The sequence below is a fragment of the Ornithodoros turicata genome, unplaced genomic scaffold (genome assembly GCF_037126465.1).
Source record: "Ornithodoros turicata isolate Travis unplaced genomic scaffold, ASM3712646v1 Chromosome49, whole genome shotgun sequence".
NCBI lineage: Eukaryota > Metazoa > Arthropoda > Arachnida > Ixodida > Argasidae > Ornithodoros > Ornithodoros turicata.
The window spans coordinates 558,082-585,454 of NW_026999379.1; the positions used below are offsets into that span (position 1 = coordinate 558,082).

A 27,373-nucleotide genomic window follows, 5' to 3' on the forward strand; every position below is an offset into this window, starting at 1 on the left:
AGTGGAACCAGCCACCCCACTTGGGAATCCGGCTGGGACCATCCACATTCAACTGGAACCAGTCCAGGTTCAACTGGAACCATTCTGGGACCAGTCCAGATTTTCCCCTGGGGCGGTACATATCGGGTGCCGGATTTAGAGTGTGGGCTAAGCGGTGCCAAGCATAAGCGGCTTTGGTCTTTTTCGTGATGCAAGCGAGGGGTCAGCTGTGTCCTTCTGGTAACTGCGCCCTTATCAACATAATAATAATAATGATAATGGTGCCGTGATGTTACACGTAAGGTGTGTCAGCCTATTTTCGTGACGACATGTTACGCGTTGCAGGGAAGGACTGCGGATAATATAAATCACCTGGGGTTCTTTTGAGGTGTGTCGGAAATCTCCGACACACGCTTCTGGAAGCAATGTTTACCTCCTCCACATTGCTACTGTCCTCGACCGGGATCAAACCCGGGAGCTTGAGCTCAGCAAGCCGACACGTTACCGTTACAACGTCGCCGATTTGTTTTGTTTGGAACGCAAGATAAGAGAGGAGATGAGTCGAACCTTCTCTGGTGTGTTTGGGGGACCACACATGCGCGACTACCTCACACGAAAGTGTACGTTGTGTGATATGGGGAAGTGCTTTCCCGATCTGCGGCTAGCTTGCTCTCGTTTTGTGCGTGTGCCTATGGCACTCGTCCACCGGCACGGCTGCCCTCGCATCAGGTATTGTAGTCCCCTGCATTTGCACATTTGGACCGGAAAAGTGTACCGCAACGCCTGGCGTGTTCTGTTCATTTTTTTATATCCTGCAACTTGAGGAGCAATTCCTTATATCATCAAGATCTGAGCAAGACCCCAAAGATATCACAAGAATTTGGGGGTAACACTACCCACAAACGCAAAACGCAGATACCCGTAATACGGGTAATACGGCTTCGAGGAACCGTGTTTATCCATTTTCTGTCCATAACAAGAAACTAAAGGGCACGAAGATGATTTCCATGCAATTATCTCAAAGGGTGCCATCACTGGGTCTCGTCCCTGGCGACCGTGTTTGCCGAACCTACCACAAACGGTGCCTCAGGTTTCAGGAGGAGGGTATGGCCGTGCAACCTGTAGCTGAAGTTTCTTCCACATCGGAGAGTGCCCATGATAATGAGCCGCTGTCGCTGTTGAATGCGTCACTCCAGGTACGGGGTGAAACACGAGTGAGAAGAAAGAGGCCGATGGCCCGACGACGACTGTACGCAAGAAAAATGTTGATGACGTTGCAAACGCGTGCAGAGTCTATCGTGGCAAAAGGAATTGGGCTGGAAGTACCTGTTGCCACAGACACAGATGACAAAAGAGACCTTGCAAATGATTAAGAGAAGCTCCTGCACGAACTCACGAAAAAATATGAAGATGACGTTTCTGTTGGTAAAAGGACTGTGTGATGTGTTAATTTGTCGCACTGGAAACGTCCCGAAATGGAAACATCGCGGGGCCGCTCCGTGAGAGTGTCTTTGAACGAACGACGGCCAACTTATTCACAAGACAAAAGAATGTACCCGATGGACCCAAATTTTGGGTCACGAGCAAGGACGGGACCTTGAACACCCTTTGAAAGCGGTGGCCGCCGATGGACAGGGAGGAGTGCCAGGGGAATCTCTGCCAGTCAATCTAGCGGTGTGGAACCTACGAGCAAGTGCCAAGTAACCAGAACGCCCAAATGTTCATAAGACCCGAAAAAAACTGGGCCTTTTGAACATTTGGGACAAATGAGCAGTGCAGGATAAGGCGTCCACGAGGCACTAATGCCCAGAAGGGCCAAATGGTCATATGGCCCGAAAACCAGGAAGGCATCGAATTGACCTTTGAGGTCACGTGAGGACGCATACAACGGAAGCGTATTTCCCCATACAAATAGGCCAGCCCCAAGCCTCCCTCACCTGAAAGGAAGGCTTCGGTTGCCTCAGGTTCCCAAAACTTACACTGATAAATGCACGGTATTTTTCTGTGTATATAGGAGCCGTTATACATGCATTTGAAAAGTTCTCTGACGAAGCCGCGCCTCATTTAATCTAATCATATGCGCGTCATCATCCTGCGCAGGACTTCTGCAGGGGATCTTTTTAAAATTTATAACGGCGCTTATACAGAGAAAAATACGGTACTTTTATCAGTGCGAGTTATATGTAAGAAATATTTTTCTGTAAAATCGCTTTTCAGGAGTGAGAGCGCAGGAATTCAACACTTTTCAGAGAAGCGCTACGGCTTGGTATTTTGCTCGGGACTGAGATTTATTATGTTCATCAAGTTGTGTCCATTTTGGACTCGGTGACTCAGTGGAATATGCTTCTTTTGCAGCGTGCATCTGACTTGAACACAAACAATGCGCTTCTTCCGCCGTGTGAAATATAGTCTCCAAATAGTTGTTACAAGATCAATTCGAAGATGTCCGCCTATTTGATGGAACGCCATTTGATCGAACGGCCCCGAAAAAATGGGCTGGAAAATTTGGCAACGGATCAAATGGTCTCGGAAAAAATGGTCCCGAGGGGTTAGAGCGGAAAAAGCAGCCCCATGCGTAGGCATGGTTTGCGACTTTCAAACCTTTCCCGAAATCGTACCTTTGGTAGCGCATTTGGAAGAGGGGAAACGAGGTGTAAACCCTTCTCTCCTATGCAAATTTCCCTGTGAACCCCCCCAGAAATATTTTTTCTGGCTACGCTACTGCCGTGCACGGTTTGGTTACCTTCGCAGAAAAAGCGCTACTTATGGTGCGTCATAGCGGTTTTCAAGGGAAGGTTGAAAAGCTTTTAATGTGGCAAACGAATAGGCTATTCAATAAAAATATTAGGCACAGGAAAATACTGAACGCTGTAAGGATTCATATTTATTTGTACTTTACCTTTTGCCACGTTTATATCTTATTTGGTTGAAAATTTCAGTATTTTATTTCTGTGCTTTTATTACTATTTTTAATTCAGATAACTTTTTCTCCTCTGTCGCATTCTGCATTTAATTAATATTGGGCATATGAGCAAAGAAAATACCTAGGTCACTCATATGTTGAATTCCAATGGCAGAGTCGGAGCAAGTGGCAGACGCGGCAATGGAGCGGCTTGATCTGTCCTAGAGCACGTGATCCGAATCTTCGACTAGAACACTTGCGCCCAACTTGGAGTTTAGCCCTTGCCAATCTCCCTTGGTGGATGGCGGCCAGAGACGGGGGAAGAAGAAGAAGAAGAAGGTACTCATGTTCCATTATAATGCCATGTTTTGCAACATCAAGGTCCTTCGAATCTCCTAACGTTGCCATTGTAATGTCTGACTTATCGCTTCCTTCATGAAACAAAATCGCCAACGTACGACGCGAAAGATTAGTCACGGCGAAGATGCGTTGCGAAGCGGCCATGTTGCGAAGCACAGACAGGAAATAGGAAGCACCAACGACAAGTGACACGTCACATAGAGTTCCGGTTGAATCTGCCTATTTTGGCTAAGCAGTCTGGGTTGCTCTCTGGAGCGACCTTGGCTCGAATGCCGCTCCGAAGCTCCGATTGGAAGACGCCAGAACCGTTCCCAATCTGCCAATCGAACAGACTTGCTCTCGACGGAGCAACAAAACTTGCTCGGGAGGCGCTCCGAATCTGCCGTTGGAATTCAACAATAGTCTTCCCTCCTGATTTCGGCCTTCTGGACACCTTACCTTGCCCTGTTTATTTGACCCAAATGCTCAAAAGGCCCAATTTTTTTCCGGGTCTTATGAACATTTGGGCGTTCTGATCACTTGGGCCTTATGCACACTCGGGCCATATGAGATGATACCGCCGCGACCCCCTAGAACTAGGTCGTCGGATCACCGCAATTGTGCAATTGTAAGCTCAGACCTTTTGTCGTTTCTGTTGACGCCGCAGCTGTAGAGTTAAATGCTTTATGTAAATTAAAGGAATGTCTCCTAACTGCACCCAAGTCTCTCGTGTGTTTCCACCCAGCGTGGACCCTTTGCCACTCAATGCGATCGTCACATTGATGTCAGAAGTGGGGTCTTCTATGAGTCGTGGCCAATGAGTCACCCGAGGGATTACGCAAATCACACGATTCCAAAGGAAGTGCACCAACCAGGGCACGCTAACCGGGAGTTAAAAAACGTGTAGAAACTCCCACGCGGGGCACGCGCGTGGGAGGGCAGCTGTCGACGACGAGCTGTGGGAGTGACGACGGCGAGGTAGTGCTTATTAGACATGTGAGTGAATCATGCCCGGTCGTGCCTTGTAAAGTGAATGGTCATCCGATTGAGCTCCTTGTTGATACAGGCTCCGGGGTCACTCTTATAAATGAAAGCGCCGTCAAAGAATTGCAAGGAAAAGGTGTTCAAATGGAACCTTGTGACCGCGGACCGGACAGGAGATTTCTGGGTGTGAGTGGAGAGTCGATCTCCCTGAATGGTCAGTACAAGCTTAATGTAACTCTCGGTGAAAGCGAATTCGAACACATTTGCCTCATATGTCCTGATACGCTTGCGATCCCAGAACATGTATCGGGTATACTGGGACAAGATATACTGATCTCCCAATGCGTAGAAATATCCTTTGCCAACGAAGTAATTCGAATCTGAAATCAGGAAATACCCTTGCGCAAAACGTCAGATGGATACGTAGTCAGGAGAGATGCATCTACAAAATTTCCTCACTTAGCAATAGTGGTTACGTTAGTTCGGGAGGTACGTCTACCTCCAAGGTCGGAGTGCGTTGTCAGCTGTGTCGTTCCTTTCTATATAGCTCCCGATGAATCAGGGGTCATTGACCTAATAGAAGACATCACGAACGGAGTTAAAGGAGCCAGCTGTCTAGACCGCGACTTTGAAGCGGTTCGAGCGATACAGGTGGAATGTGGGAAAGCGCATCTTCCGGGGAAGGTAGGCGAGGCGTTGAAGTTTGACTTAGGAGGTCTCGAATCACAGCAGCGTGATGTACTTGAGATGATGTTGCATAAATACTCCGATGTATTTGCTACATCCAGTTTAGATTTGGGAAAATGTGGCATTATTAAACACCGCATTGAAACAAATGGCGCCGCTCCGGTCTATCAGAGGGCATGTAGGGTACCCTACGCCCTGCGGGAAGAGCTAGATCAGCTAGTGCAAAATCTGCTCGACAAGGTCATTATAGCTCACTCTAAGTCGCCATGGGGGTCACCAGCATTGCTTGTACAGAAAGCCGACGGATCGCATCGCCTTGTAGTGGACTGTCGTAAGCTCAATTCCGCTACCTGCGCTGACCCATATCCATTACCCAACATTCAAGGGACTTCATCAGAGTTAGGTTCAGCCAAATATTTCTCAGTCATTGACTTTGCTAGTGGCTTTTGGCAGATAGAAATAGATGAAGGACATCGCAAAAAGACAGCATTCAATACTCCTAGCGGCCACTATGAATGGAAAAGAATGCTGATGGGTCTTGTAAATAGTCCCGCCGTATGGCAAAGGACTGCTGATGTTATCCTAATGGGTCTCCTGGGAAATAAATGTTTCGTGTACATGGATGACATCATCATCTATAGCCAGACATTTTTAGAGCACGTCGTTGACATCGAACAGGTTTTGTTACGACTCCGGGCAGCGGGGCTGAAGCTAAAACCCTCAAAATGTCAGTTTCTCAGAAAAGAAGTAAAATATCTGGGTCACATCGTCTCAGCTAGCGGTGCAAAACCTGATCCGAGCAAAATCGAGAGCGTCGGAAACTTCCCGGAACCTAAGACCGTGAGACGGGTGCGAGAATTTCTAGGAATGATTGGATATTACCGAAGGCATGTGCCCAATTTCGCAAAGCTAGCAAAACCCTTAACCGCACTAACATCTAAGCATGCCACTGGACAGAGGAAGAAGTAACATCCTTCAAGACGCTTAAAAACATGTTAACTAACGCCCCCATTCTAAGGCACCCCGACTTTAGCCAGCATTTTATTCTAGACACAGATGCGTCTAAGAACGCTGTAGGAGCCGTGTTGTCCCAGATGTTCGAAGGTCAGGAGCACCCAGTAGCATGCAGTAGTAGACAATTAAATAAGGCAAAACAAAAGTATGGCGCTACTGAAAGAGAATGTCTGGTTGTGATATGGGCTGTGGGGCAGTTCCGCTGTTACTTATACGGTAGGGAGTTTAGTTTCATCACAGATTGTCTAGCCTTGACAACAACAACAATAAATGAAGAAGTGATGATGACATGGGATGTTTCCCCGTGGTAGCCACAGGACACTACCCCATTTCACAGTGGTTAATATGAGAGGAGTCTAGCCTAGCCTTGAAATGGCTCATGAATGTACGCGAACCAAGCTTCCGTCTCGCACGATGGAAGTTAAGATTGCAAGAGTACGAATTTAACACAGCATAAACCCGGAAAAGCGAACACGAACGCGGATGCCTTGAGCAGAGCAGTACCCGCGTGAATGCTGTTGCGGAATTTGTGCCTAGTATTGACTTAACAACAATACACTCAGAACAACAGAGTGATACCGCAGTGCAATGAGTTATGAGGTGGTTCGAAGGAAAACATGAAAAGGCAGCCGACTACCGTTACTTCATCGACAACGATGGTATCCTTCGTTACCGCAGCTTTCCCCGAAGACGCAGAGGGATAGGCGAGGCATGGGACAGAATAGTGGTCCCGATGTCCCTGAGAGAGGATTTGTTGCGATCTTTCCATGATGACCCGTTTTCTGGCCATCTTGGCGCCAATAAAACAAAGAGGATGATAGAGCGCTTTTACTAATGGGTGGGAATGACTCGGGATATCCGTAACTACTGTTCAAAATGCGAGTCTTGTCTGCAGCGTAAAACGCCAAAGCATAGGAAGCCTGCACCCTTAGAGATGTTCGAAGGGGTAACGAGCCCATTTGAAAGAACAGCAATGGACATCATGGGCCCGTTGCCTCTCACCACATTGGGAAACAAATACATCCTAACTTTCACAGACCACTTCACCAAGTACAGTGAGGCAATCGGGCTCCCGGAAAAAAAGGCACATACCGTTGCCAGGGAATTCGTTGAAAAAGTTGTGTTGAGACATGGGGTTCCGAAGCAGTTGTTGACAAATAGGGGCAGGAACTTCTTGTCTGCAGCTTTCCAGGCATAAAGAAACTAAGCACTACTCCGTATCACCCGGCGTGTAATGGTACAGTAGAGCGCCTCAACCAAACGGTCGCAAAGATCTTGTCCCACCATGTAGCACGAGACCAGCGCGACTGGGACTTGTGGTTGCCATACGCTATGTTTTATACAATGCTGCCGTCCACGAAAGCTGCAACGAAACCACATTCTTCCTGTTGCACGAAAGAGATCCGATTGTTCCAAATGCGGGCGTTGGGGACTTCAGAGTGTTCAGTTACGCAACAGCCGAGGATTACAAGGCAGAGCTTATGGCTAGGCTGCAGACAGCTCATGAAATTGCACGCGAAACAGTGAAATCCACCGCGAAGTCCAGAAAGTATCGATTTGACAAAGCGGCAAAATGAGTGACTTTTAATCCAGGGGCTCGTGTCTACCTGCAGAAAGGCGAAGGTGCTCCCGGTCTCGCGAAAAAGTTGACCCAAAATGGAAGGGCACCCTGTTTGACTACTCTATAGAGTAGTCAAACAGATCTCTCCCGTCAATATAAGAATTCAGCGCATTGCCAGTGGAAAAATTGAGGTTGTACACGCGAACCGCCTCAAGCCTGCTCCCTATGACGGACCTTTCCAAGACACAAATGAGAATCTAATCCTCATAAACACTTGAGGGAAAATGTCATATGCCCATGTCATAAGGAAACATATGAACATCTCATATGGACATGTCATATGGACAAATACATACAAAGCCTCAAGTGCCTAAGAAACTAATGATGAAAGTTGGAAGTTACTGAAAAGGTTAGCCAGCTGTAGGACTCGAACCCACATCTTCTGGATTACCGGTAATCCAGATGATGTGGGTTCGAATCCTACAGCTGGCTAGCAGTAACTTCCATCTTTTATCATTAATTTCTTAGGCACTTGAGGCTTTGTACGTATTTGTGCTTTCTATGTGTTTCAGCCTCAGAACATCAGTTCTCTCATGTTTCCTCTCATGTTGCGTAGGCCTTGATTTGTGCCGCGTATCAGGAGTAAAATGACACATACAGCCTCGTATCGCATACAAATCGACATGAAAAAGGCTTGAAATATGCGTTCTTTTCATCGCAAGCGGTACAATAGGCGCATTTGGACTTGGAGTGTATGAAAGCAAACGGTGTATCCTATTTCACACTGCCACACAGCTCATTTAAGAACAGTATTGGCATCAATGTTATCAGCAAATAAGGGATGAAGTCACTGCACAGACTTTACAGGACGCCCAGGGCAAGTTGAACCGGTTGAACAGAGCAGTACCCCACTGGTATAGTAATCGTTGGTAAGGTTATGTTTTGCATTGTAAAACAAACAACACAGTTGTAGCAGGAACAAAATCTCCTGACGACATGGTGCATCAAACGTAGGTGTCTGTATTTTAGAGGTGAACTCCAGAGCATTTGCTGGAGTCGTTCTGGCATGTTATCCGGTTGCAAGACGTTAGCTGCCATACAGTTGCGCCGCCCTGGTTTGAGAGAAGAAAGAGAATAACAGACTATGCAGCTCCAGTTCCGGTGAATGCAAATGAATATAATCCACCAGAATAATGGTTATAAGATAAGGAACAAAAGTATGTAGCTATTAAAAGCAACCTAGCTTATTCAGGTAATTGTGATGGTACGTCCTCCTCAATATCACATTTGTACACATGATAAAGTAAACTGATATCAAACAACAGCAACAACAAAACTTGCAAGCAATATACGGAGACCGAATGCTAGGCAAGACAATGTTGCAAAGAGGTCTCTGAAAGCAGGCTGCACAGCATTTGTCGGCGCTGATAGTGGGTTGCAGTGATCATGCTGTCTCACGTCAGGGGTTTCAGGCTCAGCTGAGGAAGTTACCTGTAAACATAAAAGCAGATGAGTGAAGGGAAAAGAATGGATACATATGTCCAATATATTACATAAATATTCTGTTAAAGTATTGTTTCTAAGATCACGCTAAGCGAAGTCTATTTTGATGAACAGTGCACCACCCGAGTTTAGTGACTAGGTTCTTTTATTCTTCTAGCTCCCTTTACTCTCCCTCTTGTGTGCCGTAAGTGGCCGTAAGGTTCGAAGCCATGCAGTTGAGAGTTAAGCCACTGACACAATCCTGACATCTGTGATAGCATTTGGACTACACGGACTGAGCGAGCCTTGTTAGCCCCAATAACGAAAAGTACTCACACTTTTGCGTCGTTTAGGTGTATGTTGTTTCCCCGTTGTGGACAAGTGTTATAATGGCACCACACCTTGTTTTAAGCGACACTGAGCTCGGTACCCAGAACGTTGAAGAGATCCAGCGTCCCCTTTGTAACCCCAATCATGGAAATGTTCGCTGCAAACACGAGCAGTCGATGGCACCGCACCGTCCTTCCATTCCGGCGGTCCGATTGCTTCGTGCCATCAAAGGCTGTCTCTCTCGTCACTGAGAAGCATATGGCATTCGATGCCCGGCGAATATTGACGTGAATTAGTGCAACCAACCACCCAACATCGTCTCGGCATCGGCAAACACTACAGGATGCGACTGCGATAGACTGCGACCATCGCGCGGATGCTGGCGTCACGGAGATATCCGAAGGTCATTTTTTTCATTCTAGACTCAGGGAAACGTTTTCTTTCTGATGAAAACAAGAAAAAAAAATTCGTATTCCCTTGAAACTGCAACGTTTTCCAATGGATCCCGGACCTTCTACTAGTCAGAATAAGAAGCACCAGGAAACAATTAAAAGCAAGACGAACGTCTAATGCTAACGCATTGCCATCGCACTAAATACATTAATCGCCCTCAAATTTTTGCCCGTGAGTGTTGGGTTAACCAATTTCATCATATCGGACCCGCATAGCCACTGGTGAAAATAGTATGGCGAAACAGCCCGCCTCCGAAACCGAAGAAGTTTCTAGGTCACTCGACTGTGGGGAAATTTCACTCGACGCGTTTTTCGGATCACAAGGGTACTATTGTAGATCATTATACGCTTACGGGGTATACAGTGAACGCAAAAACAAATTGTATTCTGCTAGTGCTACATCTGGAACCCGCTACGAAACAAAATTCTGAAACAAAACGCCATTGATGGCTGAGTAAGTGGGCTGTTGTTCAGCATGATACGCCTGTGCACACAACGCATAAGTTTCTTATGACAAATTCAACCATTTGCGATCATCGATTTGATTTCCTTCCACATCTTGATCGGCAGATCTTGAGCATCGAACTACCACATCCTGGGCCGCCTCAAGGAGGATCCGGGCGTTCGTAAATTTGCATCGGATGAAAATATGTAAGAAGCGGTGCATCAATGCCTGCCGCACTAGCACAAAATGCTTCTCTACTGCAATACAGGCTCCTCCCAAACGATGACGGACCTGTATTGAAAATAACGGGAACTACGCAGAAAAACTACTCATCGTTTCCCTGCGTATTCGTTTCATTGTTCACCAATTGATGATTGATTCATTCTTGAGGTCCGGCGTACTAAAGACGCAATAGTTGCCATTTTGCGCGTGCCTGGGAGTAGAAGCCGAAAAATTGATGCTGCAACACATATGTTTGTCTCGCTTTGCTGTTAACCAGACGCTATATGGTATTTCACATCCTGCATGGCACAATTGAACGGAAATGCGGTTTTGAGAGATTTATGTCTTTCCAGTATGCTTGCTTGGGCACTGTTGGAATTCGTTGCGAACACATAGAAACATGAGGCCAGAAGATGAATTTTTGTTTTGTTCATGCATTGAATAGCGCTGGCTGTAGGCACAAATTTTAAATCTGTACATTTTCAAAGTTCATGGAATGGATATATTATATGTTTACTTGGGGCTCAGTAAGAGCACCAGGAGTCAACACCATGACCTGCGTCGTTGGCTTTTTTGCATGTACAGCCGAGCGGCTGTCAGCAATACACGTGTATGGCGCATATCGTACCCTTTCCACGTTTTGGAGTAATTCGTCAGTGGATCAAGAAGTGCATGGATTATTGAAATATGGCAGTCGTCGACAAAGCCCGGTAGCAAGGAGAAAGCGAAACCTTGCACCTCGTGATTGCCGTTAAGTCCGCCATTCGAATCATTCATGCTCTTAGATACTTTGAGGCTTGTGTTTTGTTCGTCTATGTGCGTGTATATATATTCCACCCTCAGAGCAGATACTTTCTATTAAGGCGATGGTGCTTTTATTATAACAATGACAAGACTTCTGTAAGCTTTCGTCTAAAAATATGATGGTCGTTTAATATAGTAGGCTCAAAAAACAAACCAGCACGATCCTAGCTAATCGTCATCCCGAGTGACATCGTTCTGTCTCCTTATTTGTTGAAAACGGGAGGCATACGCCTTGCTGGGACAGTATGCAGCTGTGATAATCGAGTTTGTTCCCCATTCATAATCTCACAATAAAGCTGTTGTTGTTTTGATAACTGTCACAGAAAGGTATACGGCCCGTGTTTTCCACGAACGAGAAGTGATCAATTTGTGCAATGTTTGGCATTCAGCGTGCTATGTGGTAAAGTTCTCTTTTAAGAGTGTAGAAAACGTGAAACCGTGTGAGCAATGATTTGCAAAACATATAACTAGAAGATTCGTAAAATACATTAGAGTTTGTTAGTTCCAGAACAACTTACATATTCGCTGACAAGAACGCCGTCTTCACGTGTGGTCCTTAGGAGCAATTGATCCCCGTAAGCTGGCTTCTGTCGGAGATTTAGTGTCAAATCATCGGTGAGTTTGAGTATTGTTGCGCCATCATCCGCCCTGCCTTGAAGGATTTCTGGGTACACGACAGTTTCTTGGGCAAAATCTGAAATGAGCGATTAGGCTAGTACTGTGCGCGCCTTTAAGTAGATTATTGAATACATAACAGCACGGTGTTGTCCTTCAGAACGTCTATCATTCTTTGTAGCCGCTCTCAAACGCTGCTATCGTGCAGTAATAGCGTTTGCCTGACGTCTGCCCAGGACTAGCCCATCGTGGATTCGCTTTAGAATTACACGCAAGTTCGCTGCCAAGCTTATGCATTGCTGCCGCCTTCGGGACGACAATTCCGCATTACGCGCTCCAGAAGTGTTCAGCAAGTATGACTATCGTGCTCCCATTACCCAAGTTGCTGTCTTTACCGCAACCTCTGTGCCGTCAGAAGAAACTTCCAGTAACCTTGAAGCCAGACGGTACGCGGTACCTTCCACCTCCCGACAACCTCGTGCCCAAACGACTACTACAGTTCAAACGTACCATGGAGCGTTGCACATTGATTGTCGATACATACAGGGTGTTGTTTTTTATTCGTTACAGAATTTTTATTAAAAAAACTAGCAGAGCAAAATAGACGCCATTTTAGCAGGTGGGGTGCGGCCAGGCGAACATCCGGTAGGGCGTATGCAACTACTGGACGACTAATTCGCTAAGATTTAATAATTAACTTATTAACTAGATCTTTTCTGGGAAATGCGAGACAGCGGTATTGGAGCCAGTCCTTATTCAGATCCATAGTCCTTATTAAGCGCTCTGTGAAGCGAACGTACCTTGAAATGTAAACTCTCAAATTTTGCTATGCAAATAAGCCAAAACCCGCTTTTGGAGCGCAGAAACGACGCGACCCTTGCCTTATCTGAGTCGGCCAACAGGTTAGTGCCTTTTCCAATCACCTCCATCGCTCCAAAGCACGTGGCCGTGTCACATGGTCGCTGTGTCTGCGCTCGAGTGGTGCGTACTAGTTCCGGTTTCGGCTCATTTACATAGCAAAATTTGGCATGAAAGAACTGATGTTCTGAGGTTGGAACGACATAGAAGGGACAAATACATACAAGGCCTCAATTTGCCTAAGAAATTAACGATGAAAGATGAAAGTCACTGAAAATGTTAGCCAGCTGTAGGACTCGAACCCACATCTTCTGGATTGCCGGTCCAGGGCTCTACCAAATGAGCTAAGCTAACACGCCTTCTCAGCGACTTCCAGAGTGCGTCATCTGAAGGGACAAACCAGCCACTCTCTCTCACTCATCCTCCTTTCACTCTTACATTTTTGCTCACTCATACACACTTTCATACGACAGGGTCGACGCAGGCGGCAACTGTTGAACATGAAAGAACTGATGTTCTGAGGCTGGAACGGCATAGCTCAATTGGTAGAGCCCTGGACCGGCAATCCAGAATATGTGGGTTCGAGTCCTACAGCTGGCTAACCTTTTCAGTGACTTTCATCTTTCATCGTTAATTTCTTAGGCAAATTGAGGCCTTGTATGTATTTGTCCCTTCTATGTCGTTCCAACCTCAGAACATCAGTTCTTTCATGTTCAACAGTTGCCGCCTGCGTCGACCCCGTCGTATGAATGTGTGTATGAGTGAGAAAAAATGCAAGAGTGAAAGGAGGATGAATGCAAGAGAGTAGCTAGTTTGTCCCTTCAGATGACGCACCCTGGAAGTCGCTGAGAAGGCGTGTTAGCTTAGCTCAATTTGTAGAGGCCTGGATCGGCAATCTAGAAGATGTGGGTTCGAGACCTACAGCTGGCTAACCTTTTCAGTGACTTTCATCTTTCATCGCAAAATTTGGCAATTTCGATCTCGAAGTACGTTCGCTTCTCAGGGTGTTTACTAAGGACGATGAATTTGAATAATGACTGGCTCCAATACGGCCGTCTCACATTTCCCAGAAAACATCTAACTAATAGCTAATTAGTCGTCCAGCAGTTGCATATGCTGTCCTACAGGGTGTTCGCCTGGCCGTATATCCAACCTGGTAAAACGACCTCTATTTTGCTCTGCTAGGTTTTCTAGAAAAGTTATGTAACGAACTAAAAGACACACCCTGTAGATGGAGCATAATTGTCAGGGTATGTAAGAACCACTCACGTGGTTGCAGTATTCCTTTGTGACTACATGCAGTGGAAAGAGTGCTTTGTTTTGTTCCTATAGAATCAATATGTGTATTCTGTTCAAGGAATACATCAGTGATAGAGCGAATAAATCCGTCAATAAAATAATTTTGGAAAGCAGCATTCTATCTTATATTTTGAGCTGTCAATTTAATCTTTGTATTGTTGAGTTCGAGCTTGCGACGTTTCTATGCTTGATGTACATCATGTATACAGATAATATTTTTTAAATCAAAAGTCACCATATAGATACCATCTTTACAGGTGGGTTATGCATCCAGTAGGACATTCCTTTGAAGATAATACAAGGTACATTTAGCCAGGTAGCAAAAGCGAAAAAATAATAATCTGACCCGGCAACAATGTACTCTCCGTGACGCGAGTGATGGTGTGATCCGGGTGTTGTAGCAGAGGTACGATCGTAAACAAAATATTTACGACATCCGCGTGGTTTTTGTGTGTACTAATAGTTTATTCATAACTTCAATCTAGGAAAAATTATCTGCCACACTCGAACAGATATACGAAATCATCTACCACCCGAGTTCGTTTCCGTATCCTGCTCTCCTGCGCATGTGTCACAGTGGGCTTGTATCCGTGCACCCCCTGTATCCGTGATGTAAGTCCGTGCAAAGTAATATAGAGTGCGTACACTTCAGGGGTTAAACAGGAAGCGACGTTCACATCTCGGAGCTGTAGACCAAGATTAACACGTGTGAAGAGATGAATACAAAGCATCCCCTGTTGCCGGCCCCGCAACAGGAAGTGAAGAAATGCAAACGGCTAATCGCTACGTGTACATTACACTCTAGGGGAGAGATGCATCTTAAGTGAACCTTCCTAATTTCTACATGACCATCACGATACCCTTCTGTTTGGAGTTGTCAACAACAACTACTACTTGAATGACGATGGAATGAGGTGATTCACCGCAACAATTGCGGTACCATTCCTTAGTGCATGTGGGTTAGTTTATGAGTGGGATGACGATGAAAAAGTTGAGGCATACACACTCGCGCACACACATGATACACGCACATGAGATATCACACACGCAGGTGCGTCGTAACTGATGGGGATAGTAGTTCATTCGGTCGGCCACCTGAGATGAAATGCTGCGAAGATAACATCTGCGCATTCATGGCAACAGCTCTGAAGTCATAGGAGTTCAAGCAGGTTAGAAGACGTCAGGAACACATACAATGAGTGCAGGCATTGACGGTGCTGCACAGAGTTAGAACAAGGACCCAAGATTGCTGCAAGGCTGAGGGGCTTGTTGTTGATACGGGTCAGTTGAGCATTGCTCTCTCCGAACTGTATAGAGGGCAGTCGATGAGGACGTGTTGAATGCTTGCCACTATGCCGCAGTTGGAACACGAGCTGGTTGAAGCATAACCATAACCAGAAGTCTGTGTCTGAACTGCGGGGTGAAGGCCACGCTGAGGCGAAGTCGATGCAGAAGGGAGGTGAGACAGCGGGGCAAACGGCCTGGGAGGAACAACGACAAAGTTGGATCGACGGCGTGCAACAAGGACCTGTCTGTAATGTCCCGGTGATATTCTTGGGACGCCATTGGTAGGATAATCGACGACAAGAATGCCCTCCTGTCACCACGGGACAACATATTCGGTATCACCCCTGGCATTGTCTGGCAACAGCAGCCACTCTGTCAGCCTCTTCATTTCCGGTTAGTCCACAGTGACCTGGGATCCACTGAAAAGTGATGGAGTGACCTACGTCGCAGAGACGCTGAGCGTCGCTGAGGATGTCCGTGACAATTGGAGCCAATGTACCTCGTGCACCTATGCTTTCTATGCACTGCAGGGCTGCCCTGGAGTCCGTGTGTATAACCCACATTCGCGGAGCTTCGTGCAGAGCATACCGCAGGAACGACAAGATGCAGTAAAGCTCTGCGCGGACGTAGAGGAAGTGCAATGTGCCCGTCGATAACCGTGAGACCGATGGAATAACAAATAACAAAGCGTAGACGCTTAACATCATGTCCAATGACATCTGGCGAAGGACTGACGGTGGCACTTTATTTTTTTAACGTTGTGTCCCGGAATGCCGGGGGACATCGAGGGCAGTGGCAGAGACCACGAGGGAGACGACGACACTGTTGGGTTTACTACGAACGAGGGAAATTTAGGCTTTGCTTCCGCAATGATTTTGTAGAGGTTGCTCTGTTTGCGCCAATAAAGTTTTGCTACCAATGACTGACGGCGGTGATGAGCGATAAGGCGTAAATAGTGACGTACAGTCTCCCTCGTTCTGCGGACTTCAATTGGTATGTCATGAGCTTCGGCAATGGCCATCCGCGTTCCTGCAGCTCTGGGGACGCCAAGACAGATCCTCAGGCTGCGTGCATGGAAGCACCTAAGCCGCTGAACTTGCGTCTCAGAAATACCGTGAACAACAGAACAACAGGAAGGCTATACACAAGTGAACCACGAACAAGACCCTTGTGAACGGCCAGGAGTGATTGCACATTCATACCCCACTTGGCGCCAGCAAAATGACGAAGGACAAAGGTCCACCGCTGAACCTTCTTGTTAAGGTGATGTGTTTTTTCCAGGACAAGTTGCAGTCGAGGACGACACCCAAAAATCTGTGATGTTTCACCTGCTTGATCGGCGAGCCAGCAAGAACAGCTGATATGCTTCTTTCTTTCCTTTCTTTCTTTCTTTATTTACCCTCAGGTCTCAGAGGAATTACAGAGGGGAGTGGGGGCAGTGAACATGTCTTCAAGGAGCTTTCGGAAACGTGTAGCATCCTGGACGACGACCAGCGAGGCAGGAAGGCTGTTCCATTCGAGTGCTGTCTTAGGAAGGAATGAGTTGTAAAAATGGTTTGTGCGGCTGAACGGTACGAGAACTTTTTCAGAATGATCCAAGTAATTGGACATATGATGAGGAGGGGATAGCAGTGAGTACCTAGGAAGGACGTTATTATAATAGAGCTTATGAAATAAAGAGAGACGAGAGAATTTACGACGTAGAGATAAAGGCGGGAGAGATCCGTTTAGTTTAAGTGAGGTGACGCTGGTGAAACGAGAGTAATCAGAAAAGATGAAACGAGCAGCCCGGTTTTGTAGAGCTTCTAGCTTGTAGTCGAGGTTAGCCTGGTGGGGGTCCCAAATAGACGACGCATATTCCAACTTAGGTCTGACCAACGTAACATAAAGTTGTCTCTTTAGTTCAGAAGGTGCCCTGGAATAGTTTCGTTTAATGAACCCTAGCGTTCTATTAGCACTTGTGAGTACGTTATTAATATGGACGTCCCATGTTAGGTTGCTAGTGAGGTGAACACCAAGGTACTTATAAGAACGTACAGAGTCTAGTTTATGGCCTCCAAGAAAATAGGTGTTAAATGGAAGGTTACTGCGATTAACAGGCATGTGTTTGCATTTGTCAATATTTAGACTCATAAGCCAAGTATTACACCAGCTAGAGAGAGCGTTGAGGTCATCTTGTAGGGCAACAACGTCGGACGGAGAAGTGATTGAGCGATAGATAACACAGTCGTCAGCAAACAATCTAATATGCGAGGTAATTGAGAGCGGTAAGTCGTTAATATATATCAGAAATAAGAGAGGACCAAGGACTGACCCTTGGGGTACTCCGGACAGAACAGGGACGGAGGGCGAATACGCATTGTTAACATACACGAATTGTGATCTATTATAAAGGAAGTCTTTGATCCAAGCTAGAACATTAGGGTCGATTTTTAGGTAGGACAATTTGTAAAGGAGGAGGTCGTGCGGGACAGTATCGAATGCTTTACGAAAGTCAATGAATATGGTGTCGATGTGGGACTTGGCATGTATAGACGTGAATAAGTCATGGGTGAAATACACAAGCTGTGTTTCACAAGAAAGACCACGGCGGAATCCGTGTTGTGCATCACTGAAGAAAGACGTAGATTCAAGAAAGTTAATGAGGTTGGAATAGATTATATGCTCAAGAAGTTTGGAAGGTACAGAGGTTAGTGAAATGGGCCTGTAGTTACCTGGATCATGCTTACTGCCTGACTTGTAAACAGGGATAATCTTTGCCACCCTCCAGTCGTCCGGGATGCTGCCTGTTTGTAAACTTTGCAAAAATATATTGTACAGCAAGAGACCTGTTGACTCCTTTGTGCTTTTTAGAATTTTAGAGCATATATTATCGGTTCCACAACTAGAAGACATTTTTAGTTTATCAATAAGGGAAAAAATTCCACTAGGAGCAAGAACAATAGGGTCCATTGGAAACATCACGTTATTATTCCTGAAATCATATGAAGTGCAAGCAGGATGAGATTTTGTGAACGATTTTGAGAAAGCTTCGCTAAGAGCAGAGGCGCAAAGGGCCGGCGGTATCGCGGAGCCCTCAACCTCGAGCTGTAATGTGGAATGATCTTTGGGTAAGATGGCGTTCCAAAATAGCTTTGGATTAGTGCGAAGAAGAGATGGTAGGGTCGAGTAGTCTTCCTTGTGAAGGCGAGAGCTGCAGATTTGTCCCCTGATATATCCAAGCCGACTTTAGTGAAGAACTGCATGATTCTGTCCAGAGAGCTTTGCAGACGACGCCATATTGCAGGTCTTGATTTTCCAACTGTTCAGGTACGAACATCAGCGTACATGGAGATATTGACCTTGGATGTTATGCAGGACTTCGGACCTACCATGACGGGGTTAAATTATATAGGGCTTAACACGCTACCTTGTGGTACTCCTTGCGTTACCACGACTTCCGGCGTGGCTTCATCACGTGTGCGCACCGATACAAATCTCTGCTGTAGAAAGTCAGTAATCATGCAACACCACCGCATGGCTGACGGTGTCGTACGCTCTCTTCACGTCCAAAAAAAAACAAAAAAAAACGCCATTACGATTTTCTTATAGAACTTTGCTCAGTTCAAGGACGGAGTTCATCAGACTCCGGTGCCGACGAAAGCCAGACATCTCGTTCGGAAATACCCGATACCGTTAGAGCCACCATTCTAGTCGATGAAGCACCATGCGCTCCAGCACTTTGCCGAGGCATCTTGCCAGGCTGACTGGGCGAAACGATGCAAGGTCTGAGGGATGCTTCCCAGGCTTTAACAAAAGAACAACCAGGGCTTCATTCCAGCCCCTGGGCACCACGCTGTTGTTCCACGACGTATTGTACACGTGAAGAAGACAGGACATAGCAGCAGCACTAAGGTAACGGATGACTCTATAAGTAATGCCATCTTGGCTTGGCGGTGATTGGGCTCGAGATGAACATAGCGCAGCTTTGAGCTCAGACAAAGAAAAATTCATGTCCACTTCTCGGTGGGTGACCAGGTCCGCCCGTGCAACTACCCCCTGAAGACGAGAGGTATGTGCTTGATACTAATCACTACTGGCAGCCCGAGAACTGGCTGTGATGACTGTGCAAAAAGCGGAAGCAACATCATGCTCAGTCTTATTGAGCGAAAGGGCCAACACACGCAGCGGATTTCTTTGAGGTGGAGTCTCCTTCAGACAGCGAATCACGTTCCAAACTCTCGTGGCAGAGTGAAAGGGCGAGAGGGTTGAGCAAAAGCGACGCCATCGCTGACGATCTACTACCTTAAGTGCCCTCTGTACAGATCTGGCGATACGCCGAGCTGCTGCAATATCTTCGAGCAATCCCGACCGTCTTGCCTTCCGTTCAGCCCTTCTCCTGCATGCTCGAAGCTGTTCAACACGATGATTTGTACCCATGTGACCTGATGTGACCTTCACATGTCGAGATGATGATCGAAGAGAAGATGGCAGGAGTTCTGTTAACTGGTATGCCGACATGCCCTGGTGCACATGACTGGTGACCGCCGCGCGAAATGTGCTCCAGTTAGTCAATCTAACCGTTTTGCATCGAGGTTGTGAGACATGTCTATCACACGAGATATAGATAGGCAGGTGAGCACCGCCTCGCCCATCAACGTCGGTAGCCCATGATAGAGACCTAGAAATGTCCTTGGAACAAAGTGAAACGTCTAGGGCGTCTGTCGTGAAGTCCCTGCGTAAGTAAGTGGGTGAACCATCGTTAAGGAGACAGAGATTCAGATCTTCGATGGCATCACTCCTGATTCTTCCTCTTCTGTCTGTCGTTCTACTTCCCCACACCTGATTGTGGGCGTTGATGTCGCCAACAACCAAAAAAGAGGTATGTGCTTGTGATTCTAGCCATATAAAGGTATTTTGAACGTCCTGCGGCATCAGGGGTGAAGATGGTGGGGTATACAAACTGACGACTGAAAGCGACAGACTACCCAAACGGACCTTGCACCTTACATGGTCCATGGTCGAAGCAATCTGGGGGCTCTGAAAACGGACAGCTGTCAAATCTGCCCTTACACATAATACAGTTCTCGATGACACACTTGAGTTGACACAATTGACGTAAAAATATTATAACCACTGAGTTTGAAGTCGCCCTTGAGGTACGCTTCGCTGAAAGCCAGAATCGGAATAGGCTACTTAAGCAAAAACAACTTGAGTTCAAGGAGCTTGCTGCGCAGACCTCTTGCATTCCACTGCATCACCATGGCCCTCTTATAGAGACTCTTCATGATGGAACGATGCGAGCAGGCCATCTACAGCGAAAAGCTGCTGAACCTGAGGCAACGATGCAGTGGCAGGGAACGCAGAAACTATCGCTTTGAGAGTAGCGACCAAAAGAGGAAGCAGCGTAGGCATTACAGCGCCAGCACTCGATGCTGGGTTACAGGACCGCTTCAATCGACTCGAGGTCACCGACTATGGTGATGTGATACTCTTTGGGGTGCTTACAGCACCAGCATAAGTGACACGGGCGTTGGTGACACCTGTTCCAGACCAGCTAGGTTGCTGCGGGGGTTGCGGGGGGTTGCTTGAAAACGTCGTATTGCTGAACGGTTATGAGGGCATTGGGAATGGGAGACGACATGAGGGCCACCACAGTTGGCACATTTCGGTTGACGACGAGTTGTGCAATCTTTCACATGGTGTGGGCCAGAGCAAACTTTACAACGTTGAGGCCAACGGCAGTTACGGGCAAGGTGGCCAACCTTTGGCAAAGGAAACATTGCAGTGGACCTTCCACGTACTCGCGTACCTTGTGCATGGAGAATCCCAGATGGACTTCTTGGTGTAGCTTCTGTGTGGGCCGAAACGTGTGTATGACACTCTTCAAGGGAATGTACCTGTCGGACCCTTCTTCAGTGGAGACATGACGCACTTGACTCCGAGCCGATAGAACACCCTCTGATTCCAAATAGGCGGCGAGGTCTTGATTTGAGTACGCCAGCGGCACATCGGTGATTTTCCCTTGATTCATGAGATTCGACGTTGGGATGACAACGGTAGCATCAATGCCGGCGACAGACCGAAGGTCAAGAAGATTAGAGACTGTCCCCTCGGTTTTCACAAAGATACACATGGAGCCATCATTATTTACCCGATGGAGTAGGATAGGTTCGTGAGCAGCAGATAGGATGTCTTTCGCAATTGCATTTGGGTTCACCCTCCAAAAGGAACAATCTTGTCCAGCAGGCTTAGGCACAACAGGAATACCTTGTCGACTATTCTTCTTGTATGTCACCAGGGTAAAAGGATCACCAGCTCCTTGCTGATGACCGATACTGCTATGAAGGTCGGCCATGTCTTAGCCAGAAACTTCGGTTGAGGCAGACCAGTCGTACAGCGTGGAGGTTTCAGGTGGGAGAACCTTTCTTGTGGCATCAGCGCTGTGACGAGCCGGTCCCCTGTCTATGGGGGAGCGGCTGGGCTCTCGTAGAGAGTGCTCCATATTAGAAACATCCCCGCAGCACGGTTCCGGCATGGGGCCGTCGCGTACCCACGCCAGCAGCGCGAAGGCCTCCGGGGTACCCCAAGAGAGAAATAAACGTTACGTAGGCTTATGGCAATACACAATCTCAGGAGCAGCAGAATATACGTCCGTGCTGGCCAAGCGCGCGCAGAGAAAAAACTGTAAATTGTCAAGAACGTGATCACTGTATGCATTCATTGAGAATTGATATGTGTCAATAAACCTGATATGATTTATTTTTCTCTGTTCTCGTCTAGTATTGTTGCCATGGGTGATTAGTATGGTTGGGGCAGGAAGAGTGAAATGGGATACAGCGCAATTGAAGTGCGCGAATGTAAACGGCCGTGGTTAATTATGCCCTGCTTATTATTTAATACTGCCGACGTCACCTCTGACGTCATTTAGTTACAATCGTAGTAGTCCGAGCAACGGATGGCTTGGGGTGTCTATCATGATGTCATTCTGAAGACGCAGGAGCCTATGGCAGTTTCCTGCATATACCTTGGATAATATCTACATTGTACGAGACTATTTGGTAAAATGCAATAATTCCCTGTCTATTTAGGGGCTTTGGAGCAAAAGTGAGATAGCAAAATGGGAGAAAGCCCTTGTTGAAAGCTATTCCATTAGTCGAAATCCTGACACGAGCAAGCATGCTCAAATATCCATCGCCCAATTTCGCAATACAAATGAGCCGAAACTGAAATAGGGCACGAGGCACGAGGAAGGACAACGATCAATTACGTCGGAACGTGCTTTGGAACTATGGAGATGATTAGTGTACACTCTCAAAACAAAACTTCAGCGCATAGCAGAATGTGCACGAACCACTGCTAGGAATGATAGGGATAGGAATGAGAAGCGATATCCCTATCATTCGTGGCAATGGTTGGCGCACAGCGTGCCATGCAGTGATCTTTTTACAGTGTAGGTGGTAATGTGATGGACAAATCAACCGCTTTGCTGCCCAGATACGCCGTCGATGGTTAAGGCCATGTTGTCAATGGGATACGGGTGCTCGCGGATTTCACTTCTGCTCTGTATGCAACAATTTCAGGATGGATACTGCAACGTATGTGCTTGCTTCGGGAGTTTTCCCCCCTCCTTTTAATACAATGGCTTTCAACGAGGATGGTCTCCTATTCTGTGCTGTCTTACTTTTGCAAAAAAGCCCTAATTAGAGAGTTATGTAATTAACATGAGGTAATTAGACATTACGCAGTCACATAATCTCTTCGAGAGAATGCCCTCCTGGTCGTGTCACCCACCTCCAAGAACGAACTGATATATGTTGAAAAAAAAAAAGGAACGCGCTTGTGTGCTCGTCTCATGGATTTTTTGAGTAAAAATACGTAACGAATAAATTCGGACACCTTATGAGTGTGACTGCATATTTTTTTTTTTTTTTCTGATCAGGACTTATGCTATGAACACAACTAATAAAGCTGTAAGCTGTGCTCCAAATCAACTTGAGGAATTTTCTTGAGAAGCAGTGCAAGCACAACGCTCATAATTCAGCAGGTGGATCTCTGCGACTGCACCCTACGAAATACATTTAGTAAATTGGTGAACAACTGCAGTCTCTCCTTCCTCAGCTAGCCATTATTGCGCACTTTCGACAAACCTTGAAATTTACTTTCTATCACTGAAAACAGTTCTTAAGTTTCGCATAAGCTTCTGTGCATTTAGTCTGGAGAGGGACCAATGAGTACCGCAATTCATCTAATCCTCGAAATGACTAAAATTTCTCTATTATTCTCTTGGAGTGTTCCCGGGCAGACATCATACAGGACGGTCATCGGCATGAATCTCGGTTGGTCAAATACGTTTTTTTTTTCTCTTCTTTTCGAAACCAAAACACTCATTGAAATCCTACATATCATGCGATCGACTGTACAAAAAGCTGCAGTCAGTACAGAGCTTCTCGCTTTTCGAAACAGAGCGTCTATTGCCTACAATTCAGCGTGAAGCATGTTCAGAATGTTCACTATTCGTGACAGCATCTGAGGCCCAAACTCACGTATAGCACACGTTACGCTTATTTTTCAGGTTCTCCAACCCCCACGCAACGCAAAGCGGAAGCTGTTTTGGCAGGCCGGGATACTGAACAAACGTTGGGATTGGCCTTCGCCCGGTAGCTCCTGGCGAGGCGAGGCAATGCATTTAACGCTTGCTACAGAAAATTAATGAGTCGGAGGTCTGCCTCCCGCATTCCTGAGGCGAGCCACGAAAAAGCATTACTAACAAATTCATTCCTCCCTCAATGTGCATGTTAGTGAAATATACGGGACTCACCAGCGCAGAACACGGCGGCCAGCAATGTTAGCGCAACAACAGGGACACGGTTATCCAGCAACATAGTCCGCAGCGCACACGCCAATAACAATGAAGTTTCCGGTTGGCGGTCATCTTATACCCGAGGTCTCCAGCAAAGAGTCGTTATGTAATCGATTAAAATGGATTTATCGTGAAAGCACAAACAGAGACGAGTGAGCGACGCTTTGTTGTGCACACATCTGATTGACGTTTCCTGCACTCCCGGCGATATCTATAGGGCATATGGAGATGAACAAAAATGTTCGACACACAAAATAATATCTACTATAACGAGCAGACATACAAGAACTGCAGGATGCAATTTAATGGACTGCACGCACAAGACACAGAAGATGCCTGTGTTGTATAATGGTTAATAAGGTTCTACCACGGATATGTCTTGCTTGTTTCCTCAACTCCAGCCTTGCTGCTGTTGTATGCAGACTGAGAAACAATGGCGTAAACATAAGCTTCAACAAAAGAAAGCAAATGGAAGGCAAACGGTCAGCAAAGACAGCAAAGCTGAGACGGTAACAGAACAATAAAATAACGAAAATAAAATGACCCGCAAATAAAATGGTACACTTTCACTGCGCTTCTCACATCGCCGAACGAGAAACAATTCGTTATCAGGAAAGGGGTACTTTGTTTCGTAACGAAGTCTCGTCTTGATTCTTCGCCCAATACACAGCCAGATACCTATTTTGGTTGCAAAAATCGATGGCTCCTTACGTCAGGTTGCAAGTTGCACGCATAACGAGGAAACGAGGCTGTCACAGCCGGCCTAGCGGGCCCGTGATTTGCTCCCCGTGACGCATGACGTAACTTCCTCGTTTTCGTTAAAAGTGGCGCAATCTTTGGCTTAGGCAAACTACATACCGTGATCGGTATTATACGAGAGGGTAACCCAAGTGAAAAGACGTTAACGTTGCATGCGCCCACAGAGAACAACAAAATGGCGGAAGGTTTCTTTGCCTGTAAGATAACGGAAGCTGCGAACCGTGAACCACGCAGCCGTAACCGTCAAGATGGATTTCAGTTAGATGAAATAAATTTTAGAAAGCTATTCCTCCTGTCAAAAGGAGCAGCCCACGTACACACTGTTAGAAAATTTTAAACCTTATAGGGTATAAACGGCTTGTCCCAGGGCGCATACCATTTGTGGTATAAACGCTTCGAGGTAAAGTAATTTTATACCTTCCAGAAGGTATATTATTTGCACCTAATGCTATAAACATATATCCACTTGAATGTGTATTTTCAAACCCGGGGTCTAAGCTTGGAAAACTGGTATATTCGATTTATTTCAGCGCTTTATATAAGAGTGGGACTTTCATGATCTAGCTCGTAACAACATTAGAACAAAATAATATTTTGCCGAAACAACATTTTGTCACAACTCTGTATTTTTCTTTTTTAATGTCCAGCAATTCAGGAGACAGAGTAGGACTTTCTGCCCTCTGATATTTTCATGTACTTCATAGAGCTGTAAAACCTAAAAAAAAAGAAAAGAAAATAGAAGTATAAACAGTTTTGCCTTTCACTTTCGAGCTTAACAAGAAAGTTACATTTTACCATATAGGCGCTTTTGTATTCTCCTGTTGATGAAAAGGGTACAGGAATAATAATGGAGCACATAGATGAAGCTGAGAACTTTTCTTCGAGAGTGTGCTAATTGTGACAAAAGAAATGTACGATGAAAGTTGTACAGAAACAGCAAATGTCTGCTGACAAAAATTTTAGAAATCTAGATGTTACTACCTCATGTAGTTTCCGTCCAAAAGTAGGACTGCTCGACATTCTTCGGTCGCGGCAGGGTGCAGAGGTGGAAGTTATAATCTGTGGCTAGAAAAAAGATTTGGCATGTTCACAAAGTCATTAGTGCACACCAACATACATGACAACATACACAACATGATGGCTGCAAACTCACAATTATTCAACAGAACAAGAAACGGAAAGCATGAGTAAAAAAGATATCGTCCATGCAGCAGCTGTAGAACCACATAATCTCGGGGAAGGTAGAATCGGGAGAGCAATAAATGACTTGCGTCCGAAATTGGATAACTTGGCATAGTTAGGACCAAGGATATGGGCTGCTCCAATACACACTCTGTTTCTATTATACCCTTTCAATTGTCTCGCATGCATTTTTCTGCGGCATCGAGCGAAAGAGCATTAAGGTACCTAGATTCACACTACATTCAGAATTGCAATAAATATTATGGGGCTCTACCCCATTTCTTGAGGTAATGTGCTGAAATGGAGTAATGGGTTGCCTCAGAGCGATGACGGAAATCCTATGGTGTCCAAAAGCGTTAGAAGTGCTTTGACAGTTTGTGTGGGGCGAGTGAATAGTACTGCAAGGCATGTTTCCTTGAGCTTGACTACGCCATTCTCTCCATGATCTGTGGTTAGGGTCCTGTTATGCACCTGTGCGAAGACGCGCAACTGAAAGACAATGATTGATGGATTCAATTGATGAATGGCAATGAATTGATGCATGACACCAATCTCCTTTTTCATTCTTCCAAGGAACCTACCGCCCCTCACTGTACAAAGAGTTGCGTGGCACGATGATGCCACAGACGGACACTTACAAAACATATGAGCAAATCTGTCTGTGCAGTCCTGTACTTCTCATACCATAGAGTACAACGAAGTCAAATCAATAAGTCACATTGCAGTATAGTTAACTTCAATGAACAAAAACCTCAGATAAGGAGTCGCAACACTTTATATGAGTAAAACGTTCTGCTGGCCACCTCATCATCACTGGCATCACGTAACAGTATATACATATTCATGGATCAGGAAGCATTAGGTGCACCTTCATGCACTTTGTGAGTATGGAGATGGGAGGTAGGTTGTGGAACACACTTTCATGGAGAAAGGATTAAGATTTCTAAGAAAAGCAAGTAAAACAATATCAAACAAGTCTGGCATTTTATAACAGGTGTAACAGGCAAAAACAGAAAGCAAGGAAAAGCGTATGCACTGCAAATTCAGGGAAGAATGAGGTTCAATCCTAAAATTTCAGGCTGAAGTTATTGCGTGCACCTGGAGGATGACACCTACATTCTGGGCTACAGACTTATATTCTGGGCTATAGGTTTTCAACATGCCACTTGATTATTATGCCACGAATTCAAAAAGAACTGTTACATAATCCGGTGAAGGCAGACCATGTCTATTTAAAGGGGCACTAAAATGCAAAAACAACTATTTACATGAAAGTACGTGTTCGGATTATAGTATTATACAATCGAAACTAGCTCACAAAGCACCACCA

At 45.9% G+C, this 27,373-nt stretch overlaps 1 protein-coding gene across 4 annotated transcripts in view; it reads right to left on the reverse strand.

Annotated features, from left to right (window-relative positions):
* Positions 1–24,167, reverse strand: part of LOC135374244 (venom metalloproteinase antarease TserMP_A-like) — a 155,959-nt gene extending 131,792 nt beyond the window's left edge. For all 4 annotated transcript variants that reach the window (XM_064607245.1, XM_064607244.1, XM_064607243.1 and 1 more), the window contains exons 1-2: positions 24,061–24,167; positions 11,720–11,895 (exon numbers count right to left, since the gene is read on the reverse strand). In XM_064607245.1, coding sequence (XP_064463315.1) covers positions 11,720–11,895; positions 24,061–24,124 — 240 coding nt within the window. In that variant the 5' untranslated portion in view covers positions 24,125–24,167. The remainder of the gene's footprint in view (positions 1–11,719; positions 11,896–24,060) is intronic.
* Between the last annotated feature and the right edge of the window lie 3,206 nt (positions 24,168–27,373).